Here is a 23,782-nt window from a genome sequence, read left to right as displayed (position 1 = left end):
TAGGCCTTCTTGTAGACCAACTGAACCTGAATCTTTGAAAGTGAGTCCTGAATATCTATATTATTACCAAGCTTTTGTGCCCTAAACTTTGAAAATCATTGATACACATGATAAAATTGCTACTTTATTAAGATCAACAACAAGGGTCCTGGCCAGGTACTGTGGCTCACACCTGTAATCCTAGCACTTTGGGAGGCTGAGGTGGGTGGATCACTTGAGGTCGGGAGTTCAAGACCAGCCTGACCAACAAGGAGAAACCTTGTCTCTATTAAAAATAGAAAATTATCTGGGCTTGGTGATGCATGCCTGTAATCCCAGCTACTAAGGAGGCTCAGTCAGGAGAATCACTTAAACCCAAGAGGCAGAGGTTGCAGTGAGCACAGATTGTGCCATTGCCCTCCAGTCTGGGCAATGAGAGCAAAAGTCCGTCTTAAAAAAAAAACTAGAGTCCTTTTGAGTTTGCTGTTTAAATATCAAAGAATAAAGGAGGCACTGCTTTCCATTTGTAACTTTAAAAAATGTTAACTTATGTTACCTTTCTTTTAGTTGAGTGTGCGAGGAAAAAATAAAAAAGAGAAACTTGAAGATTTCTTTAAAAACATGGTTAAATCAGCAGATGGAGTAATTGTTTCAGGAGTAAAGGTAAGATTTTATTTGATTAACTGCGCTATTAGTTGAGGCTTCCTTTAAAGGGTAGATAGATTGAAATTTCAAATGTGCAGAATTGGCCAGATGTGATACTTCATGCCTTTTATTCCAGCACTTTGGGAAGCCAAGGCAGGTGGATCATGAGGTCAGGAGTTCAAGACCAGCCTGGCTAACATGTTAAAACCCCGTTTCTACTAAAAATACAAAAAATAAATTGAGCGTGGTAGCGCACACCTGTAATCCCAGCTGCTTGGGAGGCTGAGGCAGGAGAATTGCTTGAACCTGGAAGGTAGAGATTGCAGTGAGCCAGGATCACCACATTGCACTCCACCTTGGGTAACAGAAGCGAAACTCCATCTTAAAAAATAAATCAATGAAAACAAATGTGCAGGATTAGAGTAAAAGATGTTTGGACAGTTAGAATTTTTAGCCCTAGGAACAGGAGGAATCCCCCTGACTTGGATTCCTCTCTTTAGAGAGTTTCCTTCTGCAAGAGATTAGAAGTCTTCAGCAAAGGGAATTTGCCCAGTTGGAGCCCATACCTCTTCCCTTCACATCAGACCAGGTTCCAGGTATCTGGAATCCCATATTTCCCTACCCAAATCCCAAGCCTTGCAACTCCTATGTGGGCATCTTCCTTAGTTCATGCCATTCATGTGTATTCCATGGATGGTTAAGGGGTGACCATGGGGCAGCTAGGTAGACGGGAGGGACATTGTGCAGTTTGGAATGTCCACCCATATGCACGTGAAGTCCTCCTAGATGCAGGACAGGCAGAGCTGCAGAGTGTAGCAAGAGGTGCTGTCTCTGTTTTTACATTTAACATTTAGCCTTGGAAATGTTAGGAGCGGACCTGGGTTCAGCTTTGGAGTTAGAAGATCTCTGTTGAGGCGGGGCATGGTGGCTCATGCCTGTAATCCCAACACTTTGGGAGGCCAAGGCGGGTGGATTATTTGACGTCAGGAGTTCGAGACCACCCTGGCCAACATGGTGAAACCCTATCTTTACTAAAAATACAAAAAGTAGCTGGATGGTAGTGGCATGTGCCTGTAATCCCATCTACTTGGGAGGCTGAGGCAGGAGAATCACTTGAACCCAGGAAACGGAGGTTGCGGTGAGCTGAGATTATGCAACTTCACTCCAGCCTAGGTGGCAGAGTGAGACCCTGACCCTCCCCAATCCCCCCTGGGAAAAACCTCAACTGAAAACCAGTTGAGTTTCAGTATTGCTTCAAGGGAGCTACATGTTCTTGGGAAAAGTTACTTCCTTTTTCTGGATCTCAGTTTTCCCTTTTTCTTTTTTTTTTTCTCCCCTCAAGATGGAGTCTTGCCCTGTTGCCCAGGCTGGAGTGCGGTGGTGCAATCTTGGCTCACTGCAACCTCCAACCTCCTGGAGTCAAGCAGTTCTACTGCCTCAGCCTCCCAAGTAGCTGGGATGACAGGCACGTACCACCACGCTCAACTAATTTTTGTATTCACCATGTTGGCCAGGCTGGTCTCAAACTCTCGATCTCGTGATCCACCTGCCTCGGCCTCTCAAAGTGCTAGGATTACAGGCTTGAGTCACCACAGCTGGCTAGTGTTTCCATTTTCACAATGGTGTTACTAATACTACCTCCCTTACTGACTTATATTTTAATGGTAAGAGTCTTCAGATAAATCAACTCTTGTATCATTTTTTAGAACATCATTAAGAAAAATTTAGGTGTTTTCCACACGTATTATCTCATTCAGTCTTTTTAATGAGAAAAATGTTTAAATTAGCAAGCAAATACTAGGAAAAAAAGGGATGCTGCTTTGTCATTGCCTCTTTTTTTTGAGACAGAGTCTCGCTCTCTCACCAGGTGCCAGGCTGGAGTGCAGTGGCGCGATCTAGGCTCACTGCCACCTCCTCCTCCTGGGTTTAAGTGATTCTCCTGCCTCAGCCTACCAACTAGCTGGGACCACAGGCGTGCGCCACCACCCCCAGCTAATTTTTGTATTTTTAGTAGAGATGGGGTTTCACCACGTCTCAATCTCTTGACCTCATGATCTGCCCGCCTTGGCCTTCCAACGTGCTGGGATTATAGGCATGAGCCACTGCTCCTGGCCCATCATTGCCTCTTTTTATAGACACATCCATAATAAAGTTGGTATATAGAATACTATTTGATTTATACTCTGGACAGGTCAGTGGATACTTGACAATGCATGTGCTGTGGCTGCTTTCCAATAAGGACTCACGTTACTTCCATTTGATGCTGCTTTTGCATTAATATCATTTTTTAGCTATTAAATATAAAAACCACTATGTTGATTATGATTTTTGATAATTTTATTAGTAGGGTAATAACTTTTTTTTTTCTTAAATGGGGTTTCACTATGATGGCCAGGCTGGTCTTGAACTCCTGACCTCAGGTGATCCACTCATCTTGGCCTCCCAAAGTGCTAGGATTAGAGGCGTGAGCCACCGCGTCCAGCCAGGTAATAACATTTTTGAATATTTATGATGATTGGTAGCCCACATTTTCTTGTTTAATCTTTACAACAACTCTGCCAGTTAGTTGTATCCACATTTTTATAGTCAAGAGGACTGTTAAATATTGTGAATTTATTTTAATATTTGTATTTTATTTTGTTTTTTGAGATAGGGCCTCGCCTTAGGCTGCTATGCAGTGGCCCAGTGTCAGCTCACTGCAACTTCTGCCTTTCAGGCTCAAGCAGTCCTCCCAACTCAGCCTCCCAAGTAGCTAGAACTATAGGGGCATGCCACCACACCCAGCTAATTTTTGTATTTTTTGTAGAAACAGAGTTTCACCATGTTGCTCAGGCTGACCTACTGGGCTCAAGTGATCTGCTCACCTCAGCCTCCCCAACATGTTGGGATTACAGGTGTGAACTTTTGTACCCAGCTGAATTACAGATTTTAATGATATTTTGTCAGTAATGACTCTTGGTGCTTGTGTTCTGTTGATATGAGTCTTCAGTTATGTCCTGTCAGCTGATGCTTTTTCAGTGAATGATTTTTAATGTAGAAGGGGGTAAAGTACTGTTAATTTTTATTTTTGTGCCAGGTGTAGTGGCTTACTCCTGTAATCCCAGCACTTTAAGAGACTGAGGCAGATGGGTCACTTGAACTCAGGAGTTCAAGACCAGCCTGGGCAACATGACAGAACCCTGTCTCTACAAATAATAGAAAAATTAGCTTGGTATGGTGGCATGCACCTGTAGTCCCGGATACTCTGTCAGGATTGCTTGAGGTGGAGAGGTTGAGGCTATAGTGAGCCATGTTCGCACCACTGCAGCCTGGATTGCAAAGCAAGACTCTGTCTGAAGATAGTAATTTTTATTTTTAATGTATATATAGCTTTGTTTAAAAAAAAAGATTGAAGACAATGGTTAATCATATTGTTGCTCTCAGATAGTTCCTCAGTGCAATCAGAAAGGGCCTTAATGACTAAAGCTAGGCAGCCTTCAGGAATGGCCAATAAAATACTTAACAGGCCAAGAAAAACTGGTTTTCATTTCTGTTCAGTAGAATTTTTTTTTTCTTTTTCCTTCAAAGCAGTTGATCACTTCTGCTGGCAATAATATGTTTACTGAAGAGGCAAAATTGGAGAGGCAGAGCACAAATCAGAACGTTTCAGGGTACAATATGTGAGGCTGGGTGTGGTGGCTCATGCCTGTAATCCCAGCACTTCAGCACTTTGGAGGCTGAGGAGGGCAGATCACTTTAAGTCAGAAGCTTGAGACCAGCCTCGCCAACATGCCAAAACCCCATCTCTACTAAAAAATACAAAAATGACCTGGCTGTAGTGGTGCGCACCTGTAGTCCTAGCTACTTGGGACACTGAGGCAGGAGAATCACTTGAACCCAGAAGTGATTCACCTTGCGGTGAGCCAAGATCATGCCACTGCACTCCAGCCTGGGCAACAGAGTGAGACTGTGTCTCAAAAAAAAAACAAAAAACAAAAAATAAAGTGGTTATCACTAAGCCTTCAGTTATAAAATCATAGATGATTTCTTGATAGAATGCATGTCTATTAAAGTTGTAGCTTGTTGGTGAAATTAGTATAACATTTGATTATTAGAGGATAGCTGTGCTATTTTACTGATGGTCTTTTATATTTGTAATGATAAAGTGATTTACATACTAAGTTAAAGCAGATTAAGTGAAGAAAGTTTATATTTTCTTTTGATTTATAGGATGTAGATGATTTCTTTGAGCATGAACGAACATTTCTTTTGGAATATCATAACCGAGTTAAGGATGCATCTGCTAAATCTGATAGAATGACAAGATCCCACAAAAGTAAGATTTTTCTGTGGCTAAAGCTTATATCTTTTAATGAAGTAATTATAAAGTTTCTATTATAGTTTGAAAAAGTCTTAATATAGAACAGTCGTTCTCAAACCGTGGTCAGTTGGAGCCTAGGCTTCATGGCCCTTTTATATTGAGTCTGTGAAGTCAAAATTATTTTCAGCTGAGCACAGTGGCTCACACCTATGATCACAGCACTTTTGGAGGCTGAAGCGGGAAGATCACTTGAGTTCAGGAATTAAAGACCAGCCTGAGCAACAGAGTGAGACTCTGTATTGCACCAACCTAATACAAAAAATTAGCCAGATGTGGTGGTGCACAGCTGTGGTAACAGCTACTAGGGAGGCTACGGTGGGAGGATGCCTTGGGCCTGGGAGGTAGAGGCTGCAGTGAGCTGTGATTGTACCACCACACTCCAGCCTGGGTGACAGAGTGAGACTCTAGACAACAATAACAACAACAACACAACTATTTTTATAATGATAGTATAATAGTTTTCTCTTTTTTCACCATGTTGACATTTACACAAATGATGGATGATAAAGCTGGTGCTGCCTAAGTACAAATCAAGGCAGTGGCAACAAACTGGACTAGTCTCTATATTCTTTCCTGCCATGCACTTGCAATGTTTTAAAAATGTGACTTTCATTTAAGAATGTCCCTGATTAAACAGTAAAAATTAATTGTAATCTTTTCCTTTGAGTATACATTTTAAAAATATTCTGAGTGATGAAATAGAAGGTATGCATAAAGCACTTTGGCGACTTACTGAAGTATGACGGTTCTCTCTAGAAAAGCATTTTAGTGATGGAGTTATGATTGAACTAGCTAGTTTTTTTTATAGAACACTACTTTTACTTTAAAGAATGACTGACAGACAAACTATGAGTATTTGGCAAATGTTTTCTCAAAAATCAACTAATTATTTAAGTTAGAGGAACCTGGCCAAAAATCAATAAATTATTTCAAGGAAAACAGAGATAGTGTTTGTTGCCAGTGAGAAGTCAGTTTTTCAAGCAATAAGTAGAATTTTGTAAAACTTTACATCTCTCACAATGATTTTGCTTCCCAGTAATTATAAAGACCTGTCTAGAGGTCTTTAGATGGTGAACTAGTGAGTGTGATTTTTTGAAAAAATTCTACATTGAAGCGTGTCACCACTTAGAACATCTGAATAATTCATTGGACCAGTGTTTTCCAAACAGCCAAGTGCATAATGCTACAAAATCACATATGTAAGAGAACCACTCAAAGTGCAAAATAAACCAGTGAGGTTTTTTTTTTTTTAATAGCTTTATTGAGGGCAATTGATATCAGTAAGCTGCAGTAGTCAAAGTGGGCACTTTGAGTTTCAGCATGTGTGAAATCCTCACCACAATCAAAACAATGAATCTGTGCATCACCTCCAAAGTTTTCTTGTGGCCCTTTGAAATCTCTACCTCCTGCCCTACCCCCAGACTGCAACTGATCTGCTTTCTGTCACTATAGATTGATTTGTATTTTTAGTATTTTGTATAAATTGAATCATACAGTATGTATTCTTTATTATCTGTCTTTGAAACTCAAAAAAAACTATTTTGAGATTCATCCAAGTTGTTGTGTATATCGGTAGTTCATTCTTTTTGTTGCTTAGTGTTCCATTGTATGGATACACAAAAATTATTTGTTTCTAGCTTTGGCTATTACAGATACTATTTATGTGAGGCATCTGTATATAACTCTTTGTATGGACTTGTGCTTTCATTTCTCTTGAGTAATACCTGGAAGTAGAATGGCCGAGTCATGGGAAATGAATATTTAACTTTTTAAGAAACTCACCGGACGTGGTGGCTCACACCTGAAATCCTAGCACTTTCGGAGGCCAAGGTGGCTGGATCACCTGAGGTCAGGAGTTCAAGACCAGACTGGCCATCATGGAGAAACCCCACCTTAAAAAAAAAAAAAAAAAAAAAGAGCTGCCAAAAATGTTTCCCACAATGATTGTACCGTTTTGCATTCCCATGAGCAGGGCATGAGAGTTCCAACTGCTCTACATCTTTGCCAACAAAGATAATCAGTCTTTTTTTTCCCCCACAGTACAATCCAAAGTCTTTATAACTTTATTGAAATAGGTCAGTGGTGGTAACACAGTGCGGTTTATTTTTCTACTGACCTAATGACTATTAAAGTTCAACATCTTTTCTGTGTCCTTCATTCAGCTTTATTCTTGTTTTTGTTTTTTTAAGACAGGGTCTTGCTCTGTCACCCAGGATGACTGTATTGGTGCAAACACGGCTCCTTGCAGCCTCAATTGATCCTTCCACCTCAGCCTACTGAGTAGCCGTGACCACAGGTGTACACCACCATGCCCGGCTAATTTTTTTTTTTTGAGACGGAGTGTCGCTCTGTTGCCAGGCACCAGGCTGGAGTGCAGTGGCGCAGTCTCGGCTTACTGCAACCTCTGCCTCCTGCGTTCGAGCAGTTCTCCTGCCTCAGCCTCCAGAGTAGCTGGGACTACAGGTGTGCACCACCACACCCAGCTAATTTTTTTGTATTTTTAGTAGAGGCGGGATTTCACTATGTTGGCCAGGATGGTCTCCATCTCTTGACCTTGTGATCCGCCCGTCTCGGCCTCCCAAAGTGCTGGGATTATAGGCATGAGCCATCGCACCTGGCCGCCTGGCTAATTTTTGTTGTTGTTATTGGGGTTGGGGATAGAGACAGGGTCTCGCTATGTTGCTCAGGCTAGTCTTGAACTCCTGGATTCAAGCAGTCCTCTCATTCTGGCCTCCCAAAGGGCTGGGGTTTCAGGCATGAGCCACTGTGCTCAGCCTCCAATTTTTTTTTTTTGAGACAGTCTCACTTTGTCATCCAGGCTGGAGTGCAGTGGCATGATCTCGGTTCACTGCCACCTCTGTCTCCTGGGTTCAAGTGATTCTTATGCCTCAGTCTCCCAAGTAGCTGGGATTACAGGTGTGTGCTACCATGTCTAGCTAATGCTGGCATTTTTATTAGAGATGGGGTTTTGCCATATTGCCCAGGCTGGTCTCAAACTCCTGGCTTGAAGTGATCCGCCCACCTTGGCACTACCAAAGTGCTGAGATGACAAGTGTGAGCCACTGCCCCCAGCCCTAGAGTCTATTTTTTTCTCCTTCCTTCCTTCCTTCCTTCCTTCCTTCCTTCCTTCCTTCCTTCCTTCCTTCCTTCCCTCCCTCCCTCCCTCCCTCCCTCCTTTCCTTCTTTCCTTCTTTCCACCCCAGACCTAGAGTCTGTGTTTTCTTCCCTCCCTACCTCACTCTCTCCTTCCTTTCCTTTGCTTCCTTCCTTTCCTTCCTCTTTCTATCTTCTTTCCTTCCTCCTTCCTCGCTCCCTCCCTCCTTTCTCTTTTTCTTTTCTCTTTCTCTTTCTCTTCCTTCCTTCCCTCCCTCCTTCCTTCCTTTCTTCCTTTTTCTTCTTTCTTTCATGCATTTAATCACCAAAAGACTGAAGATGTCTGGGCTTTTTTATTCTGTAATGTTTATAAGACTGTGTCCGTTAAATGCAAACAAAAAGGAAGAAGTCCTAGCAGAACAAGAGAGGTGATGCATACTTCATAACCGGATCAATTTAAATATTCATGGCCTATAGCCTAGTCCACGCGATAGCTGTTTCTATGGCTTGGGCTTCATTGGTCTTCCACTGCTCTGCTACATCATTTGCTGATGGATCTTCTGGATTAAGAGCACTTAACAAGCCCTGGCTTGATAACAGAACTGTGCAGATCTGCAGTGCTGGGGGACCACTTATCTTTCAAAATATCTAAACATATTCTTCCCAACTTGTCTACATTAGATGATAAATTTTGGTCATGAAACATACTTTAGGTGCTGCCTTTGGGTATTCTTCTGGAAGGAATAGTTCAAGTTTAAAAGTCCCTCCCTTAAAGGGGAAATCCTCAGAGCCACCAATGACCACATGAAAATAACAGGTGTTGCTCTCATCTGGTTTTGCTTTGATACCAGGAACTGGTTCTGCCAGCAAATGCTGGGTTTCCTTGATGATTCTGTGGGGCAGCCCGGCCGTCTTACCAGAACCCAAGTTCAGCCTCTGGTCTCATCTCTCTCTTTCTCTCTTTTTTTTTTTAGACAGAATTTCACTCTGTCACCCAGGCTAGAGGCTGGAGTGCAGTGGTGTGATCTTGGCTCACTGCAGCCGCTGCCTCTTGGGTTCAGGCAGTCCTCATGCCTCAGCCTCCCAAGCAGCTGGACTATAGATGCATTCCACCACACCTGGCTAATTTTTGTATTTTTAGTAGAGATGAGGTTTTACCATGTTGGCCAGGCTGGTCTCAAACTCTTGACCTCAAGTGATCCACGTGTCTCCGCCTCCCAAAGGAGGGGAGGGATTACAGGTGTGAACCACTACCCTCAGCCTGAGAATCTTTATATTTTCAGGTGAATTTTAGAATCAGTTGTCTTTTTTTATGCAAGTGCCTGCTGGGATTTTGATTGGGATTGTGTAGATTCTATAGATTAATTTGGAAAGAATTGAAGTCTTAATAATACTGATCTTTCTGATACATTGATATAATATATCTCCACTTAGTTAAGTCTTTGTTAATTTATCTCAGCACTGTTTTGTAGTTTTTATTGTACAGATCTTACACATCTTTAGTCAGATTGGTTCCTGATTATTTGGTTTTTGATGCTGTTATAAATGTTACGATTTTTTAGCCTGGGCACAGTGACTCACACCTGTAATTTCAGCACTTTGGGAGGCTGAGGCAGGTGGATCATGTGAGCTCAGGAGTTCGAGACCAGCCTGAGCAACATGGCAACACCTAATCTTTGCCAAAAAAAAAAATTAGTCTGGGCGTGTTGGCTCATGCCTGTAATTCCAGTGCTTTGGGAGACCAAGGCAAGCAGCTCACCTTAAGTCAGGAGTTTGAGACCAGCCTAGCCAACACTATGAAACCCCGTCTCTACTAAAAATTTAAAAATTAGCTGGGCATGGTGGCATGCCCTTGTAGTCCCAGCTACTCAAGAGGCTGAGGCATGAGAATTGCTTGAACCCAGGTGGCAGAGGTTGCAGTGAGCCAAGATGACAGAGTCAGGGTGACAGAGTCAGGCCTTGTCCCTTCCCTGCCAAAAATAAAAACAAATTCGCCACCCATGGTGGCATGTGCCTGTGGTACCACCTCCTCGAGAGGCTGAGCGGGGAGGATCACCTGAGCCCAGGAGCTTGAGGTTGCAGTGAGCCATGATCATGCCACCACGCTCATGCCTGGGCAACAGAGTGAGACACTGTCTCCAAATAAATAAAAGTTATGTTTTTAAAAATTTCAGTTTCAGGGCTGGGCGCAGTGGCTCATGCCTGTAATCCTAGCATTTTGGGAGGCTGAGGCGGGTGGATCATGAGGTCAGGAGATTGAGACGGTCCTGGTCTCTTAAAAATAAAAAAATCAGTTGGGCATGGTTGCGCATTCCTGTAGTCCCAGGGCTAAGAAAGGAGAATCACTTGAACCAGGGAGTCGGAGGTTACAGTGAGTGGAGATCACGCCACTGCACCAGCCTGGTGAGAGTAAGATCCCATCTCAAAAAAAATTTCAATTTCATTTTATTCTTTGCTAATATATAGAAATGTGGCATCTTTTTTCCATATTGATCTTATATTCTGCAACCTTGCTAAATAAACTCATTTATTAGTTGTAGTAACTATTTTGTAGATTCCTTAGGATTTTCTTTTTTTTTTTTTTTTTTTTTTTTGAGACAGAGTCTCACTCTGTCACCAGGCATCAGGCTGGAGTGCAATGGCGTAATCCCAGCTCACTACAACCTCCATCTCCCGGGTTCAAGCAGTTCTCCTGCCTCAGCCTCCCGAGTAGCTGGGACTACAGGTGTATGCCACCACGCCCAGCTAATTTTTGTATTTTTAGTAGAGACGGGGTTTCACCATGTTGGCCAGGATGGTCTCGATCTCTTGACCTCATGATCCGCCCGCCTCGGCCTCCCAAAGTGCTGGGATTACCGGCTTGAGCCACCACACCCGGCCAGGATTTTCTACATAGATGATCATGTCACATCTACTGATGAAAAAAGTTATACTTCTTGCTTTCCAATCTGTTTTTTTGTTTGTTTGAGACGGAGTCTTGCTCTGTCGCCCAGGTTGGAGTACAGTAGTGCAGTCTCGGCTCACTGCAACCTCTGTCTCCTGGGTTCAAGTGATTTCTCCTGCCTCATCCTCCCGAGTAGCTGGGATAACAGGTGTGCGCCGCCACACCTGGCTAATTTTTGTAATTTTAGTAGAGATAGTGTTTTACCATGTTGGCCAGGCTGGTCTCAAACTCCTGACTTCAGGTAATCTGCCTGCCCCAGCCTCCCAAAGTTGTGGGAATACAGGCATGAGCCACCATGCCAATTGTTTGTGTCATTTTGTTTACTAGAGTGTTTCTTATTACACGTTGTATAACAGGTAAGAGCTCAGCAAGTATTTTTAAATCAAAATCAAAGTATACTAAATTCTTAAAACTTTCTCCTTAGGTGCTGCAGATGATTACAATAGAATTGGTTCTTCCTTATATGCTTTAGGAACTCAGGATTCTACAGATATATGCAAGTAAGTATTCTAATTTAAAACATGAAATATAGCTGGGCATAGTGGCTTATGTCTGTAATCCCAGCACTTTAGGAGGCCAAGGCAGGTGGATCATCTCAGGTCAGGAGTTCGAGACCAGCCTGGCCAACATTGCTAAACCCCATCTCTACCACAAAACACAAAAATTAGCCAAGTGTGAGTGGTGTGTGCCTGTAATCCCAGCTAGCTACTTGGGAGGCTGAGACATGAGAACCACCTGAACCTGGGAGGCAGAGGTTGCAGTGAGCTGAGATCACGCCACTACACTCCAGCCTGGGCGACAGAGTGAAACTCTGTTCCAAAGAAAATAAAACAGGCTGGAGTTGGTGGCTCACGCCTGTAATCCCAGCACTTTAGGAAGCAGGCAGATCACTTGCGGTCAGGAATTCAAGACCAGCCTGGCCAATATGGTGAAACCTCGCTCAACCAAAAATACAGAAATTAGCTGGGCATGGTAGTGGGTGCCTGAAATCCCAGCTACTCGGGAGGCTAAGGCAGGAGACTTGCTTGAACCCGGGAGGTGGAGGTTACAGTGAGCTGAGAATGTACCACTGTACTCCAGCCTGGGTAACAAGAGCAAAACTATCTCAAAAAGTATATATGAAATATAAATAAAGCAGAGAAAAATTTCTGTTGACAGCCTAGATGCACAGAATACTTTGTTTTGTTTTGTTTTTGTTTTTGATTTGAGACACAATTTTACTCTCTCACCCGGGCTGGAGTGCAGTCGCACGACCATAGCTCGCTATAGCCTCCTCCTTCCAGGTTCAAGCAAGTCTTCCACCTCAGCCTCCCAGTAGTAGCTGAGGTTACAGGTGCCTGCCACCACACCTGTAACCTGGCTAATTTTTGTGTTTTTTGGTAGAGATGGGGTTTAGCAGTGTTGGCCAGGCTGGTCTTGAACTCCTGACCTCATGATCTGCCTGCCTCCGCCTCCCAAAGTGCTGGGATTACAGGCGTGAGCCACTATGCTCGACCTCAGATTGACTTTTTTTTTTTTTGAGACAGAGTTTCACTCTTGTTACCCAGGCTGGAGTGCAATGACGCGATCTCGGCTCACTGCAACCTCCGCCTCCTGGGTTCAGGCAATTCTCCTGCCTCAGCCTCCTGAGTAGCTGGGACTACAGGCACAGGTGTACACCACCACAGGATTACAGGTGTACACCACCATGCCCAGCTAATGTTTTGTATTTTTTAGTAGAGACGGGGTTTCACCATGTTGACCAGGATGGTCTTGAACTCCTGACCTCAGGTGATCCGCCTGCCTTGGCCTCCAAAGTGCTTGGATCTTGCAATTCTTGTGACTTAGCTACCCAAGTAGTTGGGATTACAGGTGTACACCACCACACCCAGCTAATTTTTGTATTTTTATAGTAACAGGGTTTCACCATGTTGGCCAGGGCAGTCTCCCAACTCCTGACCTCAGGTGATCTGCCCACCTAAGCCTCCCAAAGTGCTGGCATTACAGGCTTGAGCTACTGCACCCAGCCTAGAGTTTATAGTTGAGTGAATCTAGGGCAATCTTCAGACAAACCAGTGTAGCAGGTATTGTTTATGTGAGTATGGAAAGCTCCTTGAAAGGTTGCTTACACAGCTGTTTTTTATTTACTTGATGTTAACTTTTCATTTTAAATCTAACTGCAGTTAATTTTAGTTGCTCTTGTAATACTGTTTAAGCCAAACTTATTTATTTATTTATGAGACAGAATCACTCTGTTACCCAGGTTGGAGTATAGTGGTGTGATCTCGGCCCACAGCGACTTCCACCTCCTGGACTCAAGCGATCTCACTTTGGCCTCCCAAGCAGCCGAGACCACGGGCATGAGCCACTATGCCTGGCTAATGTTTGTATTTTTTGTAGAGACGGGGTTCTGCCATGTTACCCAGGCTTGTCTCGAACTCCTGATCTCAAGCAGTTCACCCGCCTCGGCATCCCAAAGTGCTAGGATTATAGGTGAAAGTCACCTGGGCCCTAAATCTAATTCTCAGTTGAAAAATCATTTAGCTGTGGATGGTGCCTTGTACCTGTAATCTTAGCACTTTTGGAGGCTGAAGCAGGAGGATTACTTGAGCACAGGAGTTTGAGATCAGTCTAGGCCACAGAGAGTCCTTCTCTAAAATAGAGTAAAATAAAATAAAATTTAACTTTAGGCTGAGTGCAGTGACTCATGCCTTTAATCCCAGTACATTGAGAGGTCAAGGCGGGTGGATCACTTGAGCCCAGGAGTTCAAGACCAGCTTGGGAACATGCCAAAAACCCGTCTCTTAAAAACACAAAAATTAGCCAGATGTGGTGGTGCACACCTGTAAACCCAGCTACTCAGGAGGCTGAGACATCAGAATCACTTGAACCTGGGAGGTGGAGGTTGCAGTGAGCCAAGATCATACCACTGTACTCCACCCCAGGTAACAGAGCAAGACTTAGTCTCAAAAAAAAATTTAAGCAGGAAAACTATTTTCATAGTCTATGCCTTTCTCTAAACCACATCCTTGACCTTTTCTCTAGTATATTCTGTCTCAGATATTTAAAAGTCAAGCTTTTCATCAAAGTGAGGTATGATAGCTTACACTCATTAACATGCCACCTTCCCAAAGAGTTAATTCTCAACTCATCAGGAAGAAGAAGAAAAGTCAACCTTGCCATCTGTTCTCTAAAATAAACCTGTCAAAGCAAGTTCTTTAAAGCAAAGTTCATAAAATTGTTTTTGCTTTGAGTAGTATTTGCCCTAATTCATTTATAATGTCATTTTAACTACATATTTTATAGAATACTCCAACCCGCATCCTTTTTTTGAGAGGGGAGTCTTGCTGTGATGCCCGGGCTGGAATACAGTAGCGGCAGATGTAGTCATACATCTGTTGGCAGATGTAGTCATAGAGCACTACAGCCTTGAACTCCTGAGCTCAAGTGATCCTCTTGCTTCAGCTTCCTGAGTAGCTGGGACCACAGGTTTGCTCCAGAGCTGAGTGACAGAGCAATACCCCATCTCAAAAAAAAAAAAAAAAAAAGCAGAATGAATAGCCAATTTCTATTTAAGAATTTATTTTTACGTTTAAAGAGTTTGTCAAATGCTGATATCAATTTAAAAATATCCCAGCACCAGACTATTCAACAGTAGTTTGATTACGGGATTACACCACCACGCCCAGCTAATTTTTTGTATTTTTAGTAGAGACAGGGTTTCACTGTGTTGCCCATACTGGCCTCAGGTGGTCTGTTTGCCTCAGCCTGTTTGCTAAAATGTATCAAGATAAATTTTGTTGGCTAGGTATGGTGGCTCACGCCTATAATCCCAGCACTTTGGGAGGCCAAGGTGGGCAGATTGCTTGAGGTCAGGAGTTTGAGACCAACCTGGCCAATATGGTGAAACCCTTTCTTTACTAAAAATACAAAAATTAGTCACGCATGGTGGTGGGCACCTGTAATCCCAGCTACGAAGGAGGCTGAGGCAGGAGAATCATTTGAACCCAGGAGGCAGAGGTTGCAGTGAGCCGAGATTGTGCTACTGTACTTCAGCTAGGGCAACAGAGCGAGACTTAGTCTCAACAACAGAAATGTGTTTAATGTATGTCTTAGACTGTCATTTTAAAATGAAATGTGACCGCGCAGTGGCTTATACCTGTAATCCCAGCAATTTGGGAGGCTGAGGCAGGCAGATCACTTGAAGTCAGGAGTCCAAGATCAGCCTGGACTCAAGCCATCATTCCATCTTAGACGCCTGAATAGCTGGGACTACAGGTGTGCACCACCACACCTGGCTAATTTTTAACCAGGTGAAAACTTATCTCTATTAAAAATTAAAAAATTAGCCAGCCATGGGGGCAGGTGCCTGTGATTCCAGCTACTGAGGAGGCTGAGGCAGGAGAATTGCTAGAACCCAGGAGGCAGAGGTTGCAGTGAGCCGAGACTGTGCCACTGCACTGTAGCCTGGGCAACAGAGTGAGACTCTATCTGTAAACAGATGTCAAATAATCGGTTTTATTGTTAGAAGTACAGAGAGGTTTTTGTCAAACTAACTGAAGCCTGCAGTTAATAAGGCTGTTGAATATAATTATAATGAGAGAAGGTATTCATTATTAATATGGTTTGGGAGCATATTCTTATGCATTTGAAATGGAAAATTACTTCGAATGTAGCATATGATGAAAATATTTTCCTTTTCAGGTTTTTTCTCAAAGTTTCAGAACTGTTCGATAAAACAAGAGTAAGTACTAAATTATAGAGATATACTGCATAATGTTGTGCCCATAGAGTAGTTCATGTTAAAGGTTTTTAACCACAATTCATGAAATTTTTTAAAAGTAATCATTATTAATCTTCTGGCAATCTAAATCTCTGCATGTGGTAATAGTTAACTTGTGTTTCTGTTTAACTTTATTGAGCAAGATGGTATGTTTCAGAAGGATGATGAAACAGATTTGAATTCCATTGGGAGTTTTTCAGGAAATGCAATTTTTTGTTATGGCCTTTTGTATTTGTATAAAAGTTCATATTCTTCTGGGTGCAGTGTCTTAATGCCTCTATAATCTCAGCACTTTGGGAGCCGAGTCAGGAGGATCTCTTGAGCCCAGGAATTTGAGATCAGCCTAGGAAAACATAGCAAGATGCTGTCTCTACAAAAATTTTTAAAATTATTCAGGTGTGGTGGTACAAACCTGTAGACCTGCTTGGGGCGCGAAGCAACAGAATGCTTGAGCTCAAGAGTTTGAGGCTGCAGTGAGCTATGATTGTGCAATTGCACTCCATCCTGGGCAACAGAGCAGGGAGACCCTGTTTCTCGGAAAACAAAACAAAACAAAACACCTCCTGGAACAGATAAACTAATTAATTAAATACTTTATAGCAATAAGAATAAGGGAACCAGGCCAGGTGGCACATGCCCATAATCCCAGTACATTGAAGGGTGAGGCAGGTGGATCAGTAGAGGCCAGGAGTTCGACCACCCTGGGCAGTGTAGTAAGACCCCCTCTATACAAAAGTTTCCAGAAATTAGCCAGGCATGGTGGCATACAACTGTAGTCCTAACTACTTGGGAGGCTAAGGCAGGAAGATTCTTGAGCCCAGGAAGTCAAGGTTATAGTGAGCTATGATTGTGCCACTGTACTCCAGCCTGGGTGACAGAGACCCTATCTCAAAGAAAAGAAAAGAAATAGAAAATTACCAGCAATGCAGATTCCCTGCCTCCTCCTCAGCTGCCTTCCAAGGCACTGCCTTCCTACAAGAGTAACACTGTCCTAGCTTCTAACAGTAGACATTCGGGTTTTTTTTTTGTTTTGTTGTTTTTTGAGATGGAGTCTTGCTCTGCCTCCTAGGCTGGAGTACATTTGCATGATCATAACTCACTGCAGCCTCAAATTCTTAAGCTCAAGCATCCTCCTGCCTCAGCCTCCCAAGTAGTTAGGACTACAGATGTTGGTTACCATGCCTGGCTAATTTTTGGTAATTTTTATAGTGAGGGAGTCTTGCTACATTGCCCAGGCTGGTCTTGAATTCCTGGCCTCTATTGAAATTCCTGCTGGGCGCGGTGGCTCACGCCTGTAATCCCAGCACTTTGGGAGGCCGACGTGGGTGGATCACGAAGTCAAGAGATCGAGACCATCCTGGTCAACATGGTGAAACCCCGTCTCTACTAAAAATACAAAAAATTAGCTGGGCATGGTGGCGTGTGCCTGTAATCCCAGCTACTCAGGAGGCTGAGGCAGAAGAATTGCCTGAACCCAGGAGGCGGAGGTTGTGGTGAGCTGAGATCGTGCCATTGCACTCCAGCCTGGGTAACAAGAGCGAAACTCTGTCTCAAAAAAAGAAAAAAGAAATTCCTGCCTCACCTTTCAAAGCATTGGGATTACAGGCATGAGCCACCTGCCCTGGTTCCTTTATTCTTATTGCTGTATAGTATTTTATTAATTTATCTGTTCTGTTATAGGCACTTGGATAGTTTCTAGTTTGTACTTCTTTATAATAAGATTATTATTGTATACCTTCTAAACACAAGTATACAACTCTGTTGGCTATATATAACTAGGAGGGGAATTGATGGATCATAGAATACCATGTGAAAAGCTTCAGCAGAAACTGCAAAACTGTTTCCCATAATTATTGTGCCAGTTTGCATGCCCACAAGAATAAATATGAGCATTTAGGTTGTCCTACAAGCTTGTTAAAACTTAGCATCATTTTCTACCTTTTTAATTTTTGCCATTCTGCTGGGTGTATAGTTGTTTTAGTTTAACTTTTTTTTTTTTTTGAGATGCAGTCTCTATTGTCCAGGCCGGAGTGAAGTGATGTGATCTCAGCGCACTGCAACCTCTGCCTCCCAGGTTCAAGTGATTTTCCTGCCTCAGCCTCCCAAGTAGCCACTATGCCCGACTGATTTTTGTACTTTTAGTAGAAATGGGGTTTTGCCATGTTGGCCAGGCTGGTCTCAAACTCCTGACCTCAAGTGTTCTACCCACCTCAGCCTCCCAAAGTGGTGGGATTACAAATGTGAGCCTTACTAAGGCACCCGGCCTTATTTTCACTTTTTATCTTGACAGTAATTCTGGGCTTACGGAAAAGTTGCAGAAATAGTACAAGAATTTCTGTAATGTATTAACCATGTTTCTGAATAGTAACATTTTTCTTTTCTTCTTCTTTTTTTTTTTTTCCTCCAAGACAGAGTCTTGCTCTGTCACCCAGGCTGGAGTGCAGTGGTGCAGAGTCTTGGCTCACTGCAGCCTTCACCTCCTGGGCTCAAGGGATTCTCTTACCTCAGCCTTCTAAGTACCTGGGACTACAGGTGTGTGCTGCCACTCCTGGCTAATTTTTGTGTTTTTAGTAGAGATGGGGTTTCACCATGTTGGCCAAACTGGGATTACAGACATGAGCCACTGCACCTCATCAATATTAACATTTTCTACATTGCTTAAAGTTCTTGTATTCCAAAAAGTCCATCTTCATTCTGTTTTGTGTCCCTCATACATATATGTCTCTTTTTTTTGTGTAAGAATTATTTTTGGCCGGGTATGGTAGCTTGTATCTGTAATCCCAACACTTTGGGAGGCGGAGGTAGGTGGATCACCTAAGGTTGGGAATTCAAGACAAGCCTGATCAACATGGAGAAACCCTGTCTCTACTAAAAATACAAAATTAGCTGGGCATGGTGGCTCATGCCTGTAATCCCAGCTACTCGGGAGGCTGAGGCAGGAGAATTGCTTGAACTCGGAATGTGGAGGTTGCAGTAAGCCGAGATCGCGCCACTGCACTCCAGCCTGGGCAACAAGAGCGAAATTCTGTCAAAAAAAAAAAAAATATATATATATATATAAAATATATATTTTTAAATATAGTCAATACTGTTACTGATTCCCCCTTAATATCATCAAATATCCAATGTATACATTTTACCAATTGTCTTATAAATGGCTTTTTATAGTATAGTTTGAGTCAGGATATAAACAAGGTCCCATATATTTCATTTGCTTGATACATTTTTCTTCATCCTCTGTCCCTTCACACTGAAGAGCTATCTTTTTAGTCTGATCTGGCTACTTCCCCTTCCATCTCACCTCAAACATACCACATCTGTTTATTGTTCTGTGGTGTCTTCAAGCACATTTTATTAATGCTTTGACTGAATTTTCTGGTTGTCCTCAGCAGGGAGATTAGATTGAATTACCTAGTCTACCAATGCCAGTCATCCTTGCTTTAAAATTCTGTGTACATATCAATTACAATTGAAATGAATAGAGGCTGGGCACAGTGGCTCACACCTGTAGTCCCAGCACTTTGGGAGGCCAAGGCAGGTGGATCATCTGAGGTCAGAAGTTTGAGGCCAGCCTGGCCAACATGACAAAACCCTGTCTCTACTACAAAAATACAAAAAAAATTAGCCCAATATGGTGGCATGCACCTGTAATCCCAGCTACTTGGGAGGCTGAGGCAGGAGAATAGCTTGAACCCAGGAGGGAGAGTTGCAGTGAGCCAAGATCGCACCACTGCACTCCAGCCTGGCAGCAGAGCAAGACTCCCTCTCAAGAAACAAGAAATGCATAGAGAGAAATTTTTTTTTTTTTTTGAGACAGACTGCTAGAGTGCAGTGGCTTGAGAAAGTATTAATGAAGCTTAAAGATGATACTGAAACTTATTATAGCAAAGTACTTGAATCAAATATAGTCTGGCTGGGCGTGGTGGTTCACACCTGTAATCTCACCACTTTGGGAGGCTGAGGCAGGCGGATCTCTTGAGGTCAGGAGTTTAAGACCAGCCTGGCCTACGTGGTGAAACCCCACCTCTACTAAAAATGCACAAATTAGCCAGACATGGTGGTGCATACCTATAATTCAAGCTACTGAAGAGGCTGAGGCAGGAGAATTGCTTGAACTTGGGAGGTGGAGGTTGCAGTGAGCAGAGATTGCACCACTGCATTCCAGCCTGGGTGACAGCGAGACTCTGTCTCAAAGAAAAAAATTAGAGAGTCCTTCCATAATTTCATGAGTGTTTGCTCTGGTCTTTATTTCTATTCCTTTTATGTGAGAGTTGCAAAGAAAAGTAACAGGCTAATAGAAGCAAAAAGGGAAGGAAAGGTAGATAAAATAGGAATGGGTATTATAGTTAAAACTTCAATTTTTTAACTATAATAGTTAAAATTAAGTCGGAAATTAAGTAGGTAAGAAGGAAACCACTGAGAGTAGAATGTAGTTGTTGATTAAGAACTTAATTTTTTTCTTCTTTTCAGAAAATAGAAGCCCGAGTGTCTGCTGATGAGGACCTCAAACTTTCTGACCTTTTAAAATATTACTTAAGAGAATCTCAAGCTGCTAAGGTAATTTTAATCTTTTTTAAAATAAGCCATTTTATAAACAGCCTTTTTTTTTAAAGACAGGGTTTCACCATATTGGTCAGGTTGGTCTTGAACTCCTGACCTCAGGTGATCCACCTGCCTCAGCCTGCCAAAATGCTGGGATTACAGGCATGAGCCACCGCGCCCGGCAAACAGCCATTTCTTGAGAGTTTGTTAGACTTCAGATTGTTAATGATGAATTTATCTCCTTTATATGATTTTAAATTATATTTTCAAATAGAAATTTTATTTCTCCTTTTAGAATTTGTAGGTATGTGTACAACTGTACGTATTTTATGTGGGAAACCCCACATAAAAGTTTCATCTTTATTATATTTCTGATATAATCTAGAACTTTAAAAAGGTGAATTTGCAGCCAGGTGTGGTGGCTCATACCTGTAATCCCTATGCTTAGGGGAAGCCAAGGTGGGCGGATCACCTGAGGTCAGGAGTTCAAGACCAGCCTGGCTAACATGGTAAAACCCTGTCTCAGGCCTGGCACGGTGGCTCATGCTTGTAATCCCAACACTTTGGGAGGCCGAGGCAGGTGGATCACAAGGTCAGGAGTTCAAGACCAGACTGGCCAGCATGGTGAAACCCCGTCTCTACTAAAAAACTACAAAAATTAGCTGGGCATGGTGGCTTGTGCCTGTAATCCCAGCTACTTGGGAGGCTGAGGTAGGAGAATTGCTTGAACCAGGACCCAGGAGGTGGAGGTTGCAGTGAGCTGAGTTCACGCCACTGCACTCCAGCCTGGGCTACAGAGCAAGACTCCCATCTCAAAACAAAAACAAAACCCTGTTTCTACTAAAAATACAAAAATTGGCTGGGCGTGGTGGCAGGTGCCTGTAATCCCAGCTACTCAGGAGGCTGAGGCGGGAGAATTGCTTGACCCAGGAGGTGGAGGTTGCAGTGAGCCGAGATAGTGACGTTGCACTCCAGCCTGGATAAGAGTGAAACTGCAACTCAAAAAAAAAAATGAGGCCTGGGGAGCTTGCTCATGCCTGTAATCCCAGCACTTTGGGAGGCTGAGGTGGTGAGATGGGTGGATCACCTGAAGGTCAGGAGTTCGAGACCACCTTGGCCAACGTGTCAAAACCACATCTCTACTAAAAATACAAAAATTAGCTGGGCATGGTGGTGGGCACCTATAATCCCAGCTACTCTGGAGGCCGAGGCAGGAGAATAGCTTGAACCTGGGAGGTGGAGGTTGCAGTGAGGTAAGATCATGCCACTGCACTCCAGCCTGGGCAACAGAGTGATACTCTGTCTCAAAAAAGAAAAAGAAGGCCGGGCGCGGTGGCTCAAGCCTGTAATCCCAGCACTTTGGGAGGCCGAGGCGGGTGGATCACGAGGTCAACAGATTGAGACCATCCTGGTCAACATGGTGAAACCCCGTCTCAGCTAAAAATACCAAAAAAAAAAAAAAAATTAGCTGGGCATGGTGGCGCATGCCTGTAATTCCAGCTACTCAGGAGGCTGAAGCAGGAGAATTGCCTGAACCCAGGAGGCGGAGGTTGCAGTGAGCCGAGATCACGCCATTTTACTCCAGCCTGGGTAACAAGAACGAAACTCTGTCTCAAAAAAAAAAAAAAGAATTTGGTCTATTTCTTCAGGTAAACTGCCTTGGAAAACAAAAGTAAAACCCTCAAATAACAGTTGTATTGCTAAAGGATTTCTTTTATTATTATTTATTATTATTATTTTTTGAGATGGAGTCTCACTCTGTCGCCCAGGCTAGAGTGTAGTATCTCTGCTCACTGCAACCTCCACCTCCAGGGTTCAAGCAATTTTCTTGCCCCAGCCTCCTGAGTAGCTAGGATTACAGGCTCAAACTACCATGCCCAGTTAAATTTTGTATTTTCAGTAGAGGCGGGGTTTCCCTATGTTGGCCAGTCTGGTCTCAAACTCCTGACCTTAGGTGATCCGCCTGCCTTGGCCTCCCAAAGACGTGAGCCACGTAGCCTTGTATTATGAAAGGATTCCATTGTTGTTGTTGTTGTTGTTTGTTGTGATGGAGTCTCACTCTGTCACCCAGGCTAGAGTGCAGTCTCTTGGCTCACTGCAGCCTCCATTTCCTGGGTTCAGGTGGTTTTCTTGCCACAGCCACCTGGGTAACTGGGATTATAGGCGAATGCCACCACGCCCAGCTAATTTTTGTATTTTTGGTAGAGACGGGGTTTCCTTATGTTGGCCAGGCTAGTCTTGAACTCCTGGCCTCAGGTGATTCACCTGCTCCAGCCTCCCAAAGTGCTGGGATTACAGACGTGAGCCACATATTGCAAAAAGATTTCTTTTTTCTTTTTCTTTTTTTTTTTTGTTTGAGACGGAATCTTGCTTTGTTACCCGGCTGGAGTGCAGTGGTGGAATCTGAGCTCATTGCAACCGCTACCTCCGAGGTTCAAGTGATTCTTCTGCCTCAGCCTCCCAAGTAGCTAGGACTATAGGCACCCACCACCACACCCGGCTAATTTTTTGTACTTTTTTTAGTAGAGACGGGGTTTCACCATGTTGGCCAGGATGGTCTCCTTCTCTTGACCTCACAATTCACCTATCTTGGTCTCCCAAAGTGCTGGGATTGTAGGCATGAGCCACCGTGCCCAGCTGGATTTCTTTTTTTGTTTCTGTTTTTTGCGACAGAGTCGCCCAGGCAGGAGTCCGGTGGTGCAGTCTCTCTCACTGCAACCTCTGCCTCCCAGGTTCAAGCAGTTCTCCTGCCTCAGCCTCCCGAGAAGCTGGGACTGCAGGCACATGTCACCATGCCTGGCTAATTTTCTGTATTTTTAGTAGAAACGAGGTTTCACCATTTTATCCAGGATGGTCTTAATCTTCTGACCTCGTGAAACACCTGCCTCGGCCTCCCAAAGTACTGGAATTATAGGCGAGAGCCACTGCGCCTGGCATTTTTTTTTTTTTTTTTGAGACTGAATCCTTCTCTTGTTGCCCAGGCTAGAGTGCAGTGGCATGATCTTGGCTTACTGCAACCTCTGCCTCCCGGCTTCAAGTGATGCTCCTGCCTCAGCCTTCTGAGAAGCTGGGATTATAGGCACGCACCACCATGCCTGGCTAATTTTTACACTTTTAGTGGAGACGGTGTTTTGCCATGTTGGCCAGGCTAATTTTTACACTTTTAGTGGAGACGGGGTTTTGCCATGTTGGCCAGGCTTGTCTCAAACTCCTGACCTCAGGTGATCCACCTGCCTCACCCTCTCAGAGTGCTGAGATTACAAGCATGAGCCACCACACTCAGCCAACTTTGAATTCTGAGGTACTTATAAATGTACTGTTCATATCAAATTGTGTCATACAAACTATTTACATTGGATGGGCAGTGCTAAAATACTCACTTTTGAAGACTTTAAATTTATTATCAAATGTGATGGGGTTTTTTGTTTTAATTTTTTGTTGAGACAAGTGTCTCAGT

At 43.3% G+C, this 23,782-nt stretch overlaps 1 protein-coding gene and 1 pseudogene across 3 annotated transcripts in view; one reads left to right on the top strand and one right to left on the bottom strand.

Annotated features, from left to right (window-relative positions):
* SNX6 (sorting nexin 6) overlaps window positions 1–23,782 on the top strand; it is a 63,347-nt gene that overhangs the window by 31,572 nt on the left and 7,993 nt on the right. For all 3 annotated transcript variants that reach the window (XM_017977049.4, XM_002753827.7, XM_054239867.2), the window contains 5 exons: window positions 547–642; window positions 4,834–4,939; window positions 11,446–11,521; window positions 15,705–15,744; window positions 20,254–20,340. In XM_017977049.4, coding sequence (XP_017832538.1) covers window positions 547–642; window positions 4,834–4,939; window positions 11,446–11,521; window positions 15,705–15,744; window positions 20,254–20,340 — 405 coding nt within the window. The remainder of the gene's footprint in view (window positions 1–546; window positions 643–4,833; window positions 4,940–11,445; window positions 11,522–15,704; window positions 15,745–20,253; window positions 20,341–23,782) is intronic.
* LOC118145052 (ubiquitin-conjugating enzyme E2 N pseudogene) lies at window positions 8,534–10,981 on the bottom strand (annotated as a pseudogene).

Source organism: Callithrix jacchus, chromosome 8 (genome assembly GCF_049354715.1).
Source record: "Callithrix jacchus isolate 240 chromosome 8, calJac240_pri, whole genome shotgun sequence".
Classification (NCBI taxonomy): domain Eukaryota; kingdom Metazoa; phylum Chordata; class Mammalia; order Primates; family Cebidae; genus Callithrix; species Callithrix jacchus.
This window is presented reverse-complemented; position numbering and strand designations above follow the sequence as displayed.